Raw genomic sequence first — 15,590 nt, 5'->3', positions numbered from 1 at the left:
AATACAGATGTCAACAAAAACAAATGTGTATGGCCTATGAGCCTGCATTTGCGACTTCCTGAAAAAAGAGGGATGGAAAAAGAATAAAATTAAGTAGTTATTTTAATTATGTCTTAAACACTTGTCTCGGAGTTTAATCAACATTCTGAGTTCAACTCGATGGTTTAGAATTCCTTCAAGACAATTTTCAGGGCAATTTTCATTGTTCTAATCAGACCAAGTTAATCGAGTTGAAGAAACGGAGCTAAGTCAGGCTCATGAACCGAACACTGATCACCGCACTGAGCAAACATGGCGGATGACAAGGTGAGAGAGTTCTCAGGCTCGGGCTCGAAATGTTAAGATTTAACATGTTTCCTCGAATGACAGTTGCTTACGGTGGATGAACATAGAACCCGTTTGTCACAGCATTGGTAGGCTGTGATAAAAAGGAACCCAGTTAATCGCTGCTAATAAGATCAGTCTATCCTTGAGCAGTTACTGGTATGTTGCTAGAAGCTAACCGGCAAACTTCCAGAAAACAGTTTGTTTTTTTGTCAAAAAATCCGTCTGTAATTGTAAAAACAAGCCTTGTTTATCTGCACATTTTGTTGTAGCTACATTCACTTTAGGTTTGCTTAACAGTTTTCCCTTACCTACATGGTGCATTGCTTTCATTTCAGGATCCTTTGAAACAGTTGAAAGATCTGACGCAGCTCAAACATCAGTTGGAGGAAATCCAGAGGCGAGTAGAAAACGAAGTTTCTGTGGGAATTCCTCAGGTAAGTCTCTGATAACAGACCATGAATGTACATTAAGAAAAAAGTCGTCAGTGGCTGTTGATCAAATGTATGTTAAATGTGAATGCAAGCTCTTCAAATGGAGGAACATTGCACATACACCTGAGATTTACATTACTGACGTGTGGGTAAAAGTACATTATAGTATAGTTAGTCCAGCTACTGTAGTTACCCACCTGTCCCTTTTTGTGCATGAGATGAGATTATTTTTCTCCTCGCTTTCAGGGAAGCTCAGTGTTGGGATCTCCATTCCTGAAAGGCTTTCTGGCCGGCTATGTGGTGGCAAAGCTCCGCTCCTCTGCCATCCTTGGAGTGCTTCTGGGGACAATTACTGGCATATATGCGGCACAAAACTATGAAGTACCTAACATTGAAAGGACTGTGAAGGACTACATGAACAGCTTGAAAAGGAGACCAAAGTAATTTGGCTGTTGGAATGAGTTCTCACCAGCCCAGTGACATAACAGGAACTAGAGGAAGAATTACTACTCGGTAACAGATCAGCCCTCAAGATCTCTGTGTGCACTGGACTACAGATATAGTTATCACTGGGGACACAAGAAAGACTGGATAACCATTTCTGTTTCAGGTTTCATTTCCACTTATGTCTGTTCAGGCAATGTTTGGTCCATTCGATTTCATATATCATAAAGCTCTGCTGCCTGGAGCAGCATCTTAAGCTAAACTGCATGGTTGTACTGTGAAGAGTCAGACCTGAAAATGTTTCCTACATCTCATAAAACAAAGTAGACCCAAGTCATTATAAATTCTATTTAAAAGGTTGAGCTCTATGGCTCTGAGAAATTAGGGGGATTATTGCACTGCTAGTGTTCAGATTTGTTTGAAGTACTTTTTTTAAAATAATGATTGCAATCCCAAATGTAGTGTCCACTTCTCCTGCAAGGATTAGGAGGCAGTGGGTGAAAAGGATTCAGTGGGGCGCCCTCTTTGGCCTGATGGTCCTCATCTACGGCTCTCACGCCCCCCTCATCACTCTCACTAAGGTCGATGGTAAAGTCCCTTTCAACCCGTCATCTTGCGTTGTCATGATCGAGTTTGCCAAACTCCTAATATCTTTGGCAACTCTTGTTCTAACTGGAGGTACATCTGCCTTAAAAGCTCCTCAACGTCTCATCCTTGTGGCCCCCTATGCGGTCCCTGCCATTCTCTACGCCCTCAACAACAATCTGGTAGTTCTCATGCAGGCCTACATGGATCCAAGTTCATACCAAGTCCTGTCTAACCTCAAAATTGCCTTCACGGCCTTGCTCTACTCTCTCTGCCTGGGCAAGAGGCTCCAGCATGCTCAGTGGTTCGCTCTGGGGCTTCTCATGGCTGCTGGGGTGTGTCACACCTACAGCAGTCTGGATCTAGGAGACTCTGTTAGAGCTAACGCTGACGATGTTTCCAGCCTTCACATCACTGCGTGGGGTCTCTTCCTTGTGCTGGTGTACTGCTTTGTTTCAGGCCTGGCAGCAGTGTACACAGAGAGGGTGCTGAAGAGTCAGAAGCTGCCTCTCAGCCTGCAAAATCTCTACCTCTATGTGTTTGGTGTGGCCATCAATGGGCTCTCCTCCTTCTCCACATTAGCAGGCAAGAAGAGCCTTCTGGATGGATACTCAGGGGTGGTTTGGGTCATCATAGCAGGGCAGGCAGCTAACGGACTTCTCATGTCTGTGGTGCTCAAGCACGGCAGCGGGATCACCAGACTTTTCGTCATCTCCTGCTCCATGCTGGTTAACGCTCTGTTGTCTTGGGCCATTTTGGGGCTGCAGCTGACGCCTTTTTTCCTCCTTCCAGTTTCTATGATTGGACTGGCAGCTTATCTTTACTACAGATAATTTCCACTTAATGAGCCACAGGATCTATTTGTAAAAAAATGAGTCAATATACGTTTAACTTTCTAGGTTTTGAGTTTGAAATATGATCTTTTGCCTTTATTTTTCTGCCTTTCTCTCTCAGAACCCAACACCTAACCCATTTAATGTGTTGAACATTAAACTTTAGGATTTAATTCACGATTCTGTTACACTGTTGCAAGTAAAACCAAATAACAATGTAAGTCATTGTATCTTCAGTTACATATGTCTGGGGAGAGCTGCTATTGTCATTATGGTGAATAATTTTTGCATTGCATTCTATGCTAAGAACAAAGTCAAAGATTATATCAAAGTGTTATGTTAATTATAACCAATAAATTGTTTAAAAAATTAATGTAGTCAAAGAACTTTTTTGAGTAGAGATTTAATGATATATATACAATTAAAGATTTCTACAAATAAAGAACTACATAAATCAATCAGACAAAAAACAAAACACTGCAATATTCTTTATTAACCAGCAGAGGGTACTCTCTGATTTTGGCATCTTTAGTTTAACAGAGGCTGAAGGAGAGCATTTAAATGAATCATGTTTATTCGTAAATAAATCTCATATTTAGAATGAAATTTCAGAAATAATGCCAAAATCTCACACCTACAATTGTGATAAATATAATATGTCAAGTTGACTGTATTGTTAGATTCCTGTCTTTAAGTCAGTGTGATTGTTGCTGTGATGTCGGTTCAGCTGTAGGACCCCCTCTCGCAGCTAAAGTATCCTTAAGTTCTCCAAGTGCTGTGAAAGAATAAGCAGTGTTAAAATGCTGATGAGAAGAAAATCAGTTGGCATTTCTATTACATATTCTCTAGAGGCAAGGCCTTATGTGGAGAGAAAGAAAAAACAGCAGTCTATTAAAGGTTAAGGAGCAAACACTGACCTTTACGGAGTTGTTTGTTGTCTGCCTGCAGCTGCTGGTTCTGAGCCGACAGGTAGACGGCATCTTGAATGGCCTCTAGCAGCACACCTCTGTATCTGCCCTCTGACATCTTCCTCTGCTCCTCGCTGACCTGGCGAAACAGTCGGAACACCTAGAGAGCAGTTACACAGAAAAACACGAGTGTTACTGAAGAAGGGTGGTGAAGTAGGAAATACAGGTAAGTAGTGGAGGAAATAAGTAAATATTTATTGAAGTTTTGTATGTCTTTTCAATTTGTTGTATCAGCCATCTGCACCAAAATACTGTAGCTGAGTTTTAGTATTGCATTTTCCGATTTCAGTTTTGGGAAAGACTTATAAATGACCTTTTAAACTCTGATAAAACCTGAACAGGATTCTTAATTGCTGTTAAGAGTGACAAATTATAACTTTAGAGAAATGACAGAAGTCCTCCTTAAAGTATCAACATTAGCCAGCAGGTCCTCAGGATCAATGAGTCTGTACTACGAGACATCATTTACTCATAACTATTGACAATCATTATTGTATCTCAAAGCTAAGTTGTTGATATGAAGCTTATGCGTAAGCTCAAGGAGGAAAACTGTTTCATTTCAATTCACCCTTTCATTCATTAGTAACCACTGACTCACCTGTCCCCCCTTTTCCCGCACTTGCTCCTGCTCTGCTAATCATCAATGGGCATCTACTCACTTAAGCTTTGAGCCAATCCCTTTCAGCCACGACCTCTCTCAATCCAATCATCCTGCAGCTGTCATATTTTAAAATCTGTTCTCTTTCCTTCACAGTCGTTTCAGTGTGATCGCTGCAACCCTCCTCCTCCCCAGCCACCTCCATTACATCTCAGCAGCATCTGGGTCAAGCTCCTCTGAAATCTACTCCTCAGAAGTCTCTTACCCATCTTATCTTACTCCTTACATCACCACCACCACCAGTGTCTAGACTCTGGGGGGGGAGGGTGCTATCCTCTCCTGCTGTCCGCCTCACTACTCCTTGAAGTTCATAAAGACATCATGATGGAGTCTATACACCAAAGACTTTTCACAATTAATAACTAATTAATAACAACGAATATTGCCAAACATTTCCAAACTTGTAAAATAAATCATTGTTAAACTCGTATAACTCTCTCCTGTTTGAAATGTATTCATTTACACATGCAAGAAGCAAACTTAGCATGGCTTTCTTGAGAAATTTGGTTAATTTCAATCAGTTTCTTGAGATGTTAACCAATTTTTGCATGAAATCCAGCAAGAATTGAAATAACGTTAAATACTGAGAAATCTAAAGGAAATGATTTGCGATCAAATGAAGTTGGAATTCACTTAATTATGCATGTTTACTTATTACTTTTTAAATTTGGACATATAAATATTTTTTGGAATGTGTTTCAAATGAACATTACATAACTAATACCAGTATATCAATTAAATGCATGTATATAAATAATTTTCCCATTTAATTGAGGTATTTTTGACATTAAATGAATCATTAACTTAAAAAAGTTCCTAAATTTCATATCACATTTAATTATTTAATTCATTAGATTTTTTTCATTTCTGTTTTGCATTGATTTCTAACCCATTTTTGTATAATTTCACGTCAGCTTTTTAAATGTACTTGATAAAAAACATATGACATTTATCCAGGCACGAAGAAGTGGCACAAAGGTGAAAATACCGGGTTGCATGCATTGTCTATAAAAATTCTTCATCCCCTTGGATGTTTTATGCTTTGATTTGTTTTTCTTAATCAACCAAAGTCAATGTAATGTGTGTGTGTTTTTTTTGTTTTGTTTTGTTTTGGGGTTTTTTGTGCCATATTCCTTCCAATTCTTGATGACCAGTTTGACTGAACTGATGTTCAGTGCCTTGGAAATGTTTCTGTATTCATCCACTGGCTTATACTTCACAATAACTTTTTCTCCGAGTTGCTTGGAGTGTTCTTTTGACTTCATGGTGCGATGGTAGCCAGGAATATTGAGTAACTAGTGACTGGACCATCCAGAGACAGGTGTCTTTATACTACAATCACTTGAGACACATTCACTGCACTCAGGTGATCCCAGTTTCATTAATGGAGAGACTACAAGCTCCAGTTGGCTGGACCAAATTGCATCAGTCACTATAAAAGGGGTGTATATTTATGCAGTCACCTTTTTTATATATTTCTGTGCAGTTGCCATTACTTTGTAGAAATCTGTTTTCACTTTGACGTTACAGAGGTTTTTTTGTCAAAAATAGGCACTGCATAGAGAATTTGGTAAAAATTAATACCTGGCATTGCTGCTGTCATGTGATCATGTGCCATCTCTAACTGTCATGCATGTTTTTAAATCGGTTCTTTAAAAAAGAAACACTACAAATCAGACAAAGCAGATAACTTCTTGCCTCACAGCAAGAAGGTCCCTGGTTTGCTTCCCAGTCAGGGCCTTTCTGTGCAGAGTCTGCATGTTCTTCTCATGCACACTTGGGTTATGTCCAGGTACCCCAGCTTCCACCACTAAAAACATGCTCATTAGGTTAATCGATCACTCCAAATTGGCCGTAGGTGTGAATGTGAGTGTTTCTGGTTGTCTGTTTCTATATGTCAGCCCTATATGTCTCGCCCAATGACAGCTGGGATGGGCTCCAGCCCCCCCACCCCACCCCAATGGGATAAGCGGTATAGAAAATGAATGGATGGATAAAAGTCTAAACTGAGCATTGACCTGCAGGCTCTCCTCTCTCAGGCAGTGCAGCTCGGCTTGCTGTCTGTCATACTGACTCTGCAGATCTTGTTCAGCCTGCAGGGCCTCAGCACAGAGGGCCTCCGTCTGCAGCACCAGGACCTGCCGCTCTCTGGTCAGCAGCAGCAGCTCTCTCTGGGGGCCCTCTGCCTAAGAAAGAATGGATGCAACCACAAAAAATTCATGGAAATAAGAGAATTAAGTTGCAGAGGCAGTGGTTTTCTGCTGCCCACGATAAATCCTACCTCGCATTAATTTAAACTGACTCAGCATCCTGAGCTAAGATAGATCACAAAGCGAATAATGTTAAACAACAGTGTATCTCATTATCTCACCGGTAGCTGCTCCTGTGCCAAGTCTCTCTCAATCTTCTCCACCTCCTCCTGAATTAATCTCCCATGGTGCTCTTTAAGTTGCCTCCTTTGTTCCTGCGCTTTGTTATATTCCAAATGAGACTGAACATTTAATTGACAAAATAAATATCTCAGTTTGGTGTCTCTTGCAGTCATCAGTCTTACATAGTATAAACACAGCATCTTAAAAACTTCATCTAATCACATGTATAGGGGAACAATATGATTAAAAGTGTTGAGTGCATTACGTGTTGACAGTGGTCAGGTTTCTCTGTGGCCGCCCTGCTCTTCAGTGTCTCCTCTCTGATAGACTCCCTCAGCTGCTGGATTCTTGTTACTCTCTCCTGGACTTTCTCTACTTTGCCTTTACCCTCTGTGGGTATCACACAAAATAGCATTGATTTCCCTGTGCAGTAAGGCTGAAAGTTTTGTCATTTCACATAACCAATCACCTCTGATGTGCTCTTCCATTTCTCGTTTCAGCAGGTCTTGTAGATATTTCATTGTGTCTGTACTCTCTCTAAAATGATCACTGCTGTGCCTTTTGCCGTCTGTTAGCTGACAGCTCTGCCAAATCAAAGCAAAACATGGTGCTTGAATCATTTTGCCGGGAACACATAGCTATTATCATTTTGTAAAAACTTGTATGAAAAAATAAAACATTTAGTTTAACACCTGTGCTTTGTCTTTTATCTTCCTTGACTCATCCCTCCGCTTCTCCCATGACCGATTTTTCACAATCTGTTGCAGATATCACAGGATATATTTCAGCTGTGAACTCAATTACCCCCTGCAAAATTTTGGAAAAAACACAACTATTCCCTGGTCATCTGATGAATTACCTGCAGGTTTCGGGTCAGCTCTGCAAGCCTGTAGCTGTCGTGGCCTTCGTTTTCCTCCTGGGACATCATCACAGCTCTTAGCTCCATGATTTCATCTCTGATCTTTTCCTCGGCTGCCCTTGGACACCAGCGGCCAATCATCATTTTGGTAGTCAGACTTCTCGCTGTCTGGGCCAAAGCTAAAGCAGCGTGGGTCTCGTCATCTAGGATAGCTGATGAGTAAAGAAAGTTATGACTTAGCGTAAAGGAATATGGGTAGGTAGGTGATGGACCACTTGCCTTGAGGGTGGATGCAGTAGATGAGGCCTGTCCGGCAGTTTCCTGTTAGGGCCTCTTTCAGCAGGAAAGGAAGGAGCTCATCTCTTGTCGTAGCATTGCATTGAGTCTGGTCCAAAACCTTCACCAGGGGGCTGACTCTAGTTAATATCAATAACATTTACTTATATTGCAAATTAATAGCATCCTCTTTGTACTATCATTTTACTAAATTTGAGAGAAATCTCCTTACTCTCATGCCTTAAACAAACACCATGGTCACTACACTTCACTGAAAGTCTGACTGTTTTATGTATGTTTTCTGAGGTAGATCTGGCTCACCACCATCTATGGACACTTGCATTAACCTGCAGAGCTTATTACAGATTACTATGCATGATGACCTTGCAAGGCGCAGGCACCAACCTAGGTGCTACCATCTTACAACCTTTGGGGCCGAGATGGTTTGCAGACCGCAGCTGTCAGGCACCCTTCTTGCAAACTTTACAAAATAAAAGCGAATACCCAGTTACGGTAAAGATTAAGGTGAGGGTTCGGTTACCAAAAGTTGCAGACAGCATGCCTTGCTTTTTGACTTTTATTAACCAAATATTTTTTGCAGAATGAGATGCCTTGTTTTACTTACAGTGCATTTAGAAAATATTCAGACCCCCTCGACTTTTTTCTTTTTTTCTTGTGTTGAAGCCTGATGCTACAATCAGAAAAAAAATATTCTCATTAATCTACACTCCAACAGTACCCCCAAGAGTTGATTAGAATTTTTGCAAATTTATCAAATTTAAAAAACAAACAAACAAACAAACAAACAAACAAACAAAAAACAAAACTGAAATATCACATTGACATAAGTATTCAGATCCTTTGAAAAATAATTCCAATTTAGCTCAGGTCCCTCCCATTTCTCTTGATGTTGCTGAGATGTTTCTACAGCTTGATTAGAGTCCACCTGTGATAAATTTAACTGATTGGACATGATTTTGACTTGCATACATTTCTCTCTAGAAGACCTTAAAGCTGGCAATGCATATCAGAGCAGAAACCAATCATGAGGTCAAAGGAACTGTCTGCAGAGCTCAAAGACAGGATTGTTGAAAGGCACAGATCTGGGAGGGGTACAAAAATTCTGCTGCACTGAAGGTTCCCAAAAGCACAGTGGCCTCGATAGTTCTCAAAAGGAAGAAGTTTGGCACAACTCGGACTCTTTCAAGAGCTGGTTGCACAGCCAAACTGAGCAATCGGGGTAGTAGCGTAAGTAAGAGAGGTGACCAAGAACCTGAAGGTCTCTGACTGAGCTCCAGAGATCCTGTGTGGAGATGGGACTAAGTTCCAGAAGGACAAACATCATTGAAGATTATTTGCAATCTGTTTTCATTTTGTCATGATAGGGATTGGAGTGTGGATGAATTAGAATTAATGATTTTTTTAATTGTAGCATCAGACTGCAACACAAGAAAAATAAAAAAGTGAAGGGGGTCTGAAAACTTTCTGAATGCATTGTATATGATTTTGTATATAGTGAGAGCAGAAGAACTAACCAAATATGAGCTGAGCCTCCTGTCTTATAGTTGCCATGTCATAGATTCCTCTCTGTATCTGAGTGCATTACTGACCCTCGGATGCTGGTCCTGCTGCCCCCCCCTGCCAGGCTGAACAGCTGCAGTTTGCTGCAGCACACCTCTGACTCCACCCCCTCTGGATCAACTTTCCACTCGACAGCCACTGAGAACAGGGAACTACACCTAGAGTATGTAGAGAACATAACGTACGGTCCATTCATTCACAAAGTACAGCCAGGAAAGGGAACTGTGATGACACAGTACAACAGCCTGATTACAAAACACTGAGATTAATGGGATCACTAATGTGACAGTAAGACACTTAGCTCTGCTGTGATCAACCCCTGTAATTAATCCACTCAAGGGAATGCATTTACTGGATTAGATGGTCAGAGTTTGGCTTGCGTGTCTGATCTACCTGCTGGTAATGAAGCCTGCATTGGCCTTCAGAATGTCACAGCAGGTTTCATACAGAGCGTAGGCTTCTTCTGCTGAACCCACACACACCTCACACAAACCTGACACAAGACTAAGAAACAAGAAGAAGAAATGCTTAGCATTTTTACCACTTAAATGCAATCATATCAATGATTTCTGAGGCCACTGTATTGACTTACCTTCCAAGGACAGGATGTTTAACAAATTTTAATGCTTGTCTATTTTGGTTTAGGACATCCACAGCACTGCCATCTGGATAAAACTGACATTGACAAACAACAGATGTTATCCTGCAACATACTGTGTTTGGTATGATTTGTGTTTATGCTATTCAACAGAAGGACAAACCTGAAGGAATGACACAGAGATGAACAACTCCTCTTTTTTCTTTGATAAAACACAACTAAACACATTTTCTAAGACCTAGAGAGAAAGAATTATTAGAAAACATCATAAATGATCAAGTTTGAGGATAGATTTGTGTTTTTCTCTACCTGTTTAATGATAAGGTTGTCAATCAGAGAGGAAATCTCCTCCTTGAAGGCTCCACATATCAGCAGCGCTCCATTATAACCACTGGAGGCGGCCTCACTGATAGGGTGCAGGAGCTCAGGGCCCAAATTCTGCATAAAAATATTTAGACTAAAGTCATCCTAGGGTTTGTTGATAAAAAAGGATTAGCTCTAGTATACAGACACACTCTAGCCATTGGTATAAAGTTAAACAGTCAATTAAAAATTGGTAAAAGTCAAAGTTCAGAAGCTTTCATACCTGAGTGTTTTCCGCAGCCGCAACCAAGTCAAAGGAAAAGGATTTTGCTTCCTAATTTTAAAAACCAAATCACAACAGTGTTTTCAGAGAGAAAATTGCAGAGTAGTGATTGAAGCATGGAATGAATTTAAATGTATTACCCCATGCTGTCCCGATTTGTAGTCTACCCCACGTCTGTCTTCACTAATAACCACGCAGTCTTCACCCTCTTTGCATAGAAAAACAACATTTAAACGTAAATCCCTGAGGGAAGCAAAGCAAACTTACTGATTCTACATTTTTCTTCCTGCTTTACCTGGGACTGGAGTGAGAACCAGTCCAACTCTGACTGGTTCAGCTCCATTAAACAGCTGGAGAAACATGAGAAGAGATCATAACACATTAAATGCTGACACACTATGATAATAAAGAGAATATACTTACATCTCTGTTCATCCTCACAAAGGCTGTTCCATCCTCACTGTAGTCAGCTGGATTCATTACAGCAGCACGCTGAAATATGAATGAGCTAGTCTGCTTTCACTGCTGCAGGTGACCAGGATAAAGTTACAAAGATAAACAGAAAGGTCAAGCAGACAGTGTTTATAATCCTAAAAAACGTAAACATCTCTGTTTGTCATTTGTTCCATGTAACAGAAGGTGATCAGACAAGTCTGAATTTCAGAAATTTATTGTTGAAAACACAAAAATATACAGGGTAATTGCAATGTGTAGAGACAAAATCATTCTCAGTCATGTTACATTTTATTTATCTTTTATTAAAGCATCCTGCATGAGCAAGTTTTTAGTGGCAAATAGTCAAGTGTAATTAATGGCATTTTAAGGTAGATACTGGTGTTACAACTGACTGTATATCAAAATGACAACATATCTCCATCTACTTCCACTGTACAAAAGTGAAGCCAAAATTCATATACATACTACTCTGGTGATGTCATTCAGCCTCAAGACACACAGAAAAGAGGATGCTTGGTTGACTGTACCACAGAAGTGACACCACGTCCCTTCTGTTTACTGTAAAAATCCTTAAACACCCATACAGTTTTGGCTGAGTTGCATCTTCCCTGGAATTTAAAAGAATGACTTTAAAACCTCATGGAACGGCATAGGAAAAGGGGAGGGGGATTTCAGACACCCCCTTTCTCATTGCCCTACTGTCCCTTATCAGCAACAGGTCACAACATAATTTAGTCCATGCTGCTTTCTAAATTTGATTATTAGCTTTAATGTCATAACCATTCAAGGTAAATTTACGGTCATGTAGAAACAATTTTCTACGTGACTGACCTCGTTTTATGAAAAACATGGCTTATTTGCAATCTCTATCAACAGCACTACTTTACTGTGGCTGCTCCAGAGAAGATAACTGGCTAAATATCGCTGCTAAACTCATGGTGACAAAATTTAAATACAGGACCACCATCAGATTTGGGGACAGTGTGGTAAGGAGAAAAAAAAGGGAAAAAAGTACTTCCTGTTCAAACAATAGGCTGGGCTTTAAGAATTATCGAAAATAAGTGGGAGAACTAAAAATGCTGTGGTCTGCGGGTTCAGTTCCTCTTTAATGTTATTAATAAAATGTCAATGATCCCTCAGACAGGATCAGAGCATAGACACGCATGTATGTACATTAACACACTGAGGAAAATTCAAGTTTTTATTTGCATTTATTTGCATTTTAGTCCAGCTGAAACCATACTAGTTGAGACGGAGTTGGACTAACACGCTATTGCAGTTGGGGGTTGACGTACTCTGGGATGCTGGAGATCACTGATCAGCCCTCTAGAGGGGACTGAACAAAACACTGGCCACTTTTCAAGCCTGCTTAAGTGCTGGCCTTTTGTTGCCCATTGGTGTGCATGCTTGACTTGTGGGAGCCAATATTAAAGGCTTAACTAGGTTTAGAGATCTCTTTACTGAGTGCTTATCTTTTCAGTGGGACACAAGTAGCTTGTGTTGGCTTTTAACTGCATGTACCTTAATGGAACTGAGGTGATCCCTGCATGCTCCACAGTTTCTGTGCTGGGCTTTGACTCAGCATAAATGAGCAGCACAGCAGAAGACACACTGTCATGAAACAGTAAGCTAGATGGATAACATGCATCGCACCTCTGCCAAAAGTAGAGCCAAGAGTATGCACGAAATGTACGGATTAGTATAGTATGCCATCTCTGTTGGGCACATGCTAACTTGTTAACAACTTCACACAAATCAATCCTGCCCTGGTGCTTGTATATTTGGGCAGTTGCCAAGTTAAATAGCCAAACTGAGCCGTAAGTGTACCTCAGCCTAATTGTGCATTTAAACGTACGAACTAACACCTATGGTGAGTTCAGTGACTACAAGAAGCCATACTGTTGACAGAACTGTTGATCATGCAGTTACATTTTACCTTTTTGCATCAAATAACTACATTTTTGATAAATGAAAACTGCGGTATAAATCAACACAACGTAATAAACATTTGACATAATTCACTTTATAGTTCAATCCATGCCCCATCTGTTAACATGGAGGAGGCACAGTTTGACTTATACTGCAGGGCCCTATTATTTTGGCTCCTCTTCCAGGCAGCTGTTGCTCCATCCATCTTGATATACAGTCTTGAAGTAATGTTTAGATGATTTGTAAAAGACAGCAAATATTTGGTTGCCAGTTTGTAAAACTCCCCACAAAAGGTGTGTACCATTTTGTAAGCTTTGAATATTGCAGTTTAATCAAGAAATAACAAATAAGTTGCTTTTAACATTTGTTTTGCAGCTGTTTGGAAGTTTTTCTACACAGTCCAATCAGCTGCGGAGGATTTTAACAACATGGCAACCCCAAAATTTTCCACGTTGATTTGTGAGGAAACCATTTCACATGTAATAGAGCAGTTTTCCTGCAAACATCAGAACATATAAATCAGCTGTGGCAGCAAACCTACAAAGAGCATGAAACAGAGAGCAGCGTCATTGTGCTGTGCTCTACTAACTGGCTCCTCGGTTGTTTCCAACATATATTTCATGATCGGAGTCCCTTTCTGAGCCGTTGGTGTCTCACACAAATAAGAGTCAAGGTCCCCAGCCACACTGTGTGCCTTCTTCAGGAAGTCGATGGTCTCTCTCAGGCCAAAGTCACAGTGATACGGGTTCCTTCTTGCATAGAGGACATCCAGCTGCTGCACTGTGTTCAAACTGACCTCCGTCTCATTGATCAACACTGTGAGCTGGTTACTGTCCACGTTCAGCTCTTTGAGATGAATCAGAGTAGTCAGAAAGTGGAGAGTTTTGAGGCGGTTATTAGACAAATTCAGCTTTTTCAGGCTTTGCAGCGGATTACTGAACACCTCCAGAGAGTTATAACTGAGATCCAGTTCTTCCAGAGTCGCAGAGAGGGCCGAGTTAACCTCTGTGATCCCAGAGTGGGAAAGATTGAGCATCCTGAGTGGCTTCATCTGCAGGCAGTAGGGAAAATGGAAGACGGAGAAATTGTTCCCGCTGACATCAAGGTCAGTGAGGGCAGTGGTGAGACTCAGGAGTGTGCAGAGAGCCTGCAGGGAGGTAAGGCCACTATGTCTCAGATGAAGAGATTTCAGGTACTTGTATGAAAGGGAGGAACAATGTGAGACATTCTGCAGGCTTGCGAGAGAGATGGGGTTTTCCGACAGATCAAGATGAATAAGGTTTTTTGCTTTTTCAGCCCAGTAGCAGTCAAACTCAACCAGCCCAGAATGAACAAGACGGAGGGATGTTAGTGAGCTGAAGAGCCACTGGTGGAGCTCATGAAAGGGGTGGCTTAAGAGCACGGAGTCCACTGTTACATTCTCCAGCACAAGGGTTTTGATTTTAGATTTTTTGAGTGACACTGACGGCCATGATGGAATGACATGTTCAACAGTAGATGACAGAATGTTAACTTCCTTCACTTTTGACAGGGACAGAAAAGGGATAATTGTTGTGATGGCTACAGTAGAGACTGTGATGTTATTAAAAATCAACTTTTCCATTGGTAAAAGCTTAACATAGTTCATATCTATTTGCAAACCCATCAAAGATCCAAGATCCACTTTGCCATCTCTCAGCTCCAGCTCCAAAGCCATGATACAAAACACTCTGTCTGGGTCATCGATGGGCTGAGCCTTGCACACACAGCGAGTCATTTCATTGTTTAAATGGCAAAGAGTATCCTCTGCTGATGTCACTGTGAGACCCAAAAGCAGGACAAGAATAAGTCGGTAACTGGGTGCCATGGTAGCTGCAGGGCTGTTGGTAATACCTGAAATTGTAAAGTATCAGAAAAAGCTTTTTTTTAGCAGGTCCTTAAAGTCCTGCAGTAATGCCACACCATAAAGAGACATCAAACTACATTTGACTCTGATACAATGGCAGCTAAAAAAAAACTTGCTTTTGATTCCATCTGAAATTTCAATAAATATTTAGTAAAAACAAAAACATTTTTAATCAGTGAGATCATCAAAATATGACATGAATATCCGTTAGAGGGGGCTGGATCGAGACCACACAAGCAACAAAACATGAACACCAAAGAGGTCCTGTTAAAGGATTTCTTTTGCAACAAGTGACAAATCTTTCAAAAAGGGCTTTCTGGAGTGCAGACCACTTTTGCCTTTTAAATCAACTAAAGTTAACAAAGTGTCACACTTTTGTGATCATCATAAAAACAGTTTTTAAAAAAATGCAGAATAAGGTAGATTTTGCAGTGCTGTAGTCCATGCACCAGCAAAGTCAAGCACTTACCCCCTTGCCAGTTGAGCTGCTAATGTTTAGAGGGCTGCCTCAGATGCTCTGTTTTAAGTCTCACTTGATATTGACGTAGCTTTTCGCAACTTCTCTTCCCTTTTCTCCTCAGGGAAGTAAACTAGTGGTCACCTTACTTCCTTCAAGTGGGCCTAAATTCCTCTTAAAAAGTAACACCCTTCCTAACTGTGTTATTTAGAAGATGTGAAAATCCCCACTTCTCTAATTCAGAGTTATTTTGGCAGATAACATTTCAAAAGGATTGGCTGCAGAAAGTGACAGGCCAACGGGGGTGGGGTGGCTCAAACTCACCACCAATGGTTATTTGAACAT

General features: G+C 40.7%; 4 protein-coding genes across 4 annotated transcripts; 2 read left to right on the top strand and 2 right to left on the bottom strand.

The window, feature by feature from the left end:
* The first annotated feature begins 256 nt into the window (after nt 1–256).
* On the top strand, nt 257–1,202 carry LOC121516690 (SLC35A4 upstream open reading frame protein). Its single transcript, XM_041798078.1, has 3 exons — nt 257–306; nt 663–761; nt 1,005–1,202. The coding sequence occupies exons 1-3, from the start codon at nt 292–294 to the stop codon at nt 1,200–1,202; spliced, it is 312 nt and encodes a 103-aa protein (XP_041654012.1). The 5' UTR covers nt 257–291.
* Nucleotides 1,203–1,642: 440 nt separating this feature from the next.
* Nucleotides 1,643–2,997, top strand: slc35a4 (solute carrier family 35 member A4). Its single transcript, XM_041798076.1, has one exon. It carries the CDS (start codon nt 1,643–1,645, stop codon nt 2,618–2,620), a length of 978 nt encoding a protein of 325 aa, XP_041654010.1. The 3' UTR covers nt 2,621–2,997.
* Nucleotides 2,998–3,089: 92 nt separating this feature from the next.
* On the bottom strand, nt 3,090–10,050 carry LOC121516689 (golgin subfamily A member 6-like protein 2). Its single transcript, XM_041798077.1, has 12 exons — nt 9,927–10,050; nt 9,728–9,838; nt 9,364–9,492; nt 7,757–7,893; nt 7,478–7,689; nt 7,311–7,376; nt 7,088–7,202; nt 6,884–7,008; nt 6,618–6,737; nt 6,265–6,432; nt 3,538–3,688; nt 3,090–3,395 (listed from the first exon to the last, which is right to left on the bottom strand). The coding sequence occupies exons 5-12, from the start codon at nt 7,619–7,621 to the stop codon at nt 3,316–3,318; spliced, it is 969 nt and encodes a 322-aa protein (XP_041654011.1). The 5' UTR covers nt 7,622–7,689; nt 7,757–7,893; nt 9,364–9,492; nt 9,728–9,838; nt 9,927–10,050; the 3' UTR covers nt 3,090–3,315.
* Nucleotides 10,051–11,175: 1,125 nt separating this feature from the next.
* LOC121515920 (monocyte differentiation antigen CD14-like) lies at nt 11,176–15,268 on the bottom strand. The gene is made up of 2 exons (XM_041796869.1): nt 15,258–15,268; nt 11,176–14,775 (listed from the first exon to the last, which is right to left on the bottom strand). Exon 2 carries the CDS (start codon nt 14,747–14,749, stop codon nt 13,409–13,411), a length of 1,341 nt encoding a protein of 446 aa, XP_041652803.1. The 5' UTR covers nt 14,750–14,775; nt 15,258–15,268; the 3' UTR covers nt 11,176–13,408.
* Nucleotides 15,269–15,590: the final 322 nt, after the last annotated feature.

This window comes from Cheilinus undulatus, linkage group 10, assembly GCF_018320785.1.
Source record: "Cheilinus undulatus linkage group 10, ASM1832078v1, whole genome shotgun sequence".
Taxonomy (NCBI): Eukaryota; Metazoa; Chordata; class Actinopteri; order Labriformes; family Labridae; genus Cheilinus; species Cheilinus undulatus.
This window is presented reverse-complemented; position numbering and strand designations above follow the sequence as displayed.

Excerpts from the sequence above, each read along its gene's own strand:
- LOC121516690 (XM_041798078.1), top strand. Across the intron at positions 762-1,004 it reads TTTCTGTGGGAATTCCTCAG|GGAAGCTCAGTGTTGGGATC; the intron begins GTAAGTCTCTGA and ends CCTCGCTTTCAG.
- slc35a4 (XM_041798076.1), top strand. The coding sequence starts at position 1,643 with ATGATTGCAATCCCAAATGTAGTGTCCACTTCTCCTGCAAGGATTAGG.
- LOC121516689 (XM_041798077.1), bottom strand. The coding sequence starts at position 7,621 with ATGATGATTGGCCGCTGGTGTCCAAGGGCAGCCGAGGAAAAGATCAGA. Across the intron at positions 6,433-6,617 it reads TGGCACAGGAGCAGCTACCG|GCAGAGGGCCCCCAGAGAGA; the intron begins GTGAGATAATGA and ends ATTCTTTCTTAG. Across the intron at positions 3,689-6,264 it reads TGAGAGAGGAGAGCCTGCAG|GTGTTCCGACTGTTTCGCCA; the intron begins GTCAATGCTCAG and ends ACTGCTCTCTAG.
- LOC121515920 (XM_041796869.1), bottom strand. The coding sequence starts at position 14,749 with ATGGCACCCAGTTACCGACTTATTCTTGTCCTGCTTTTGGGTCTCACA.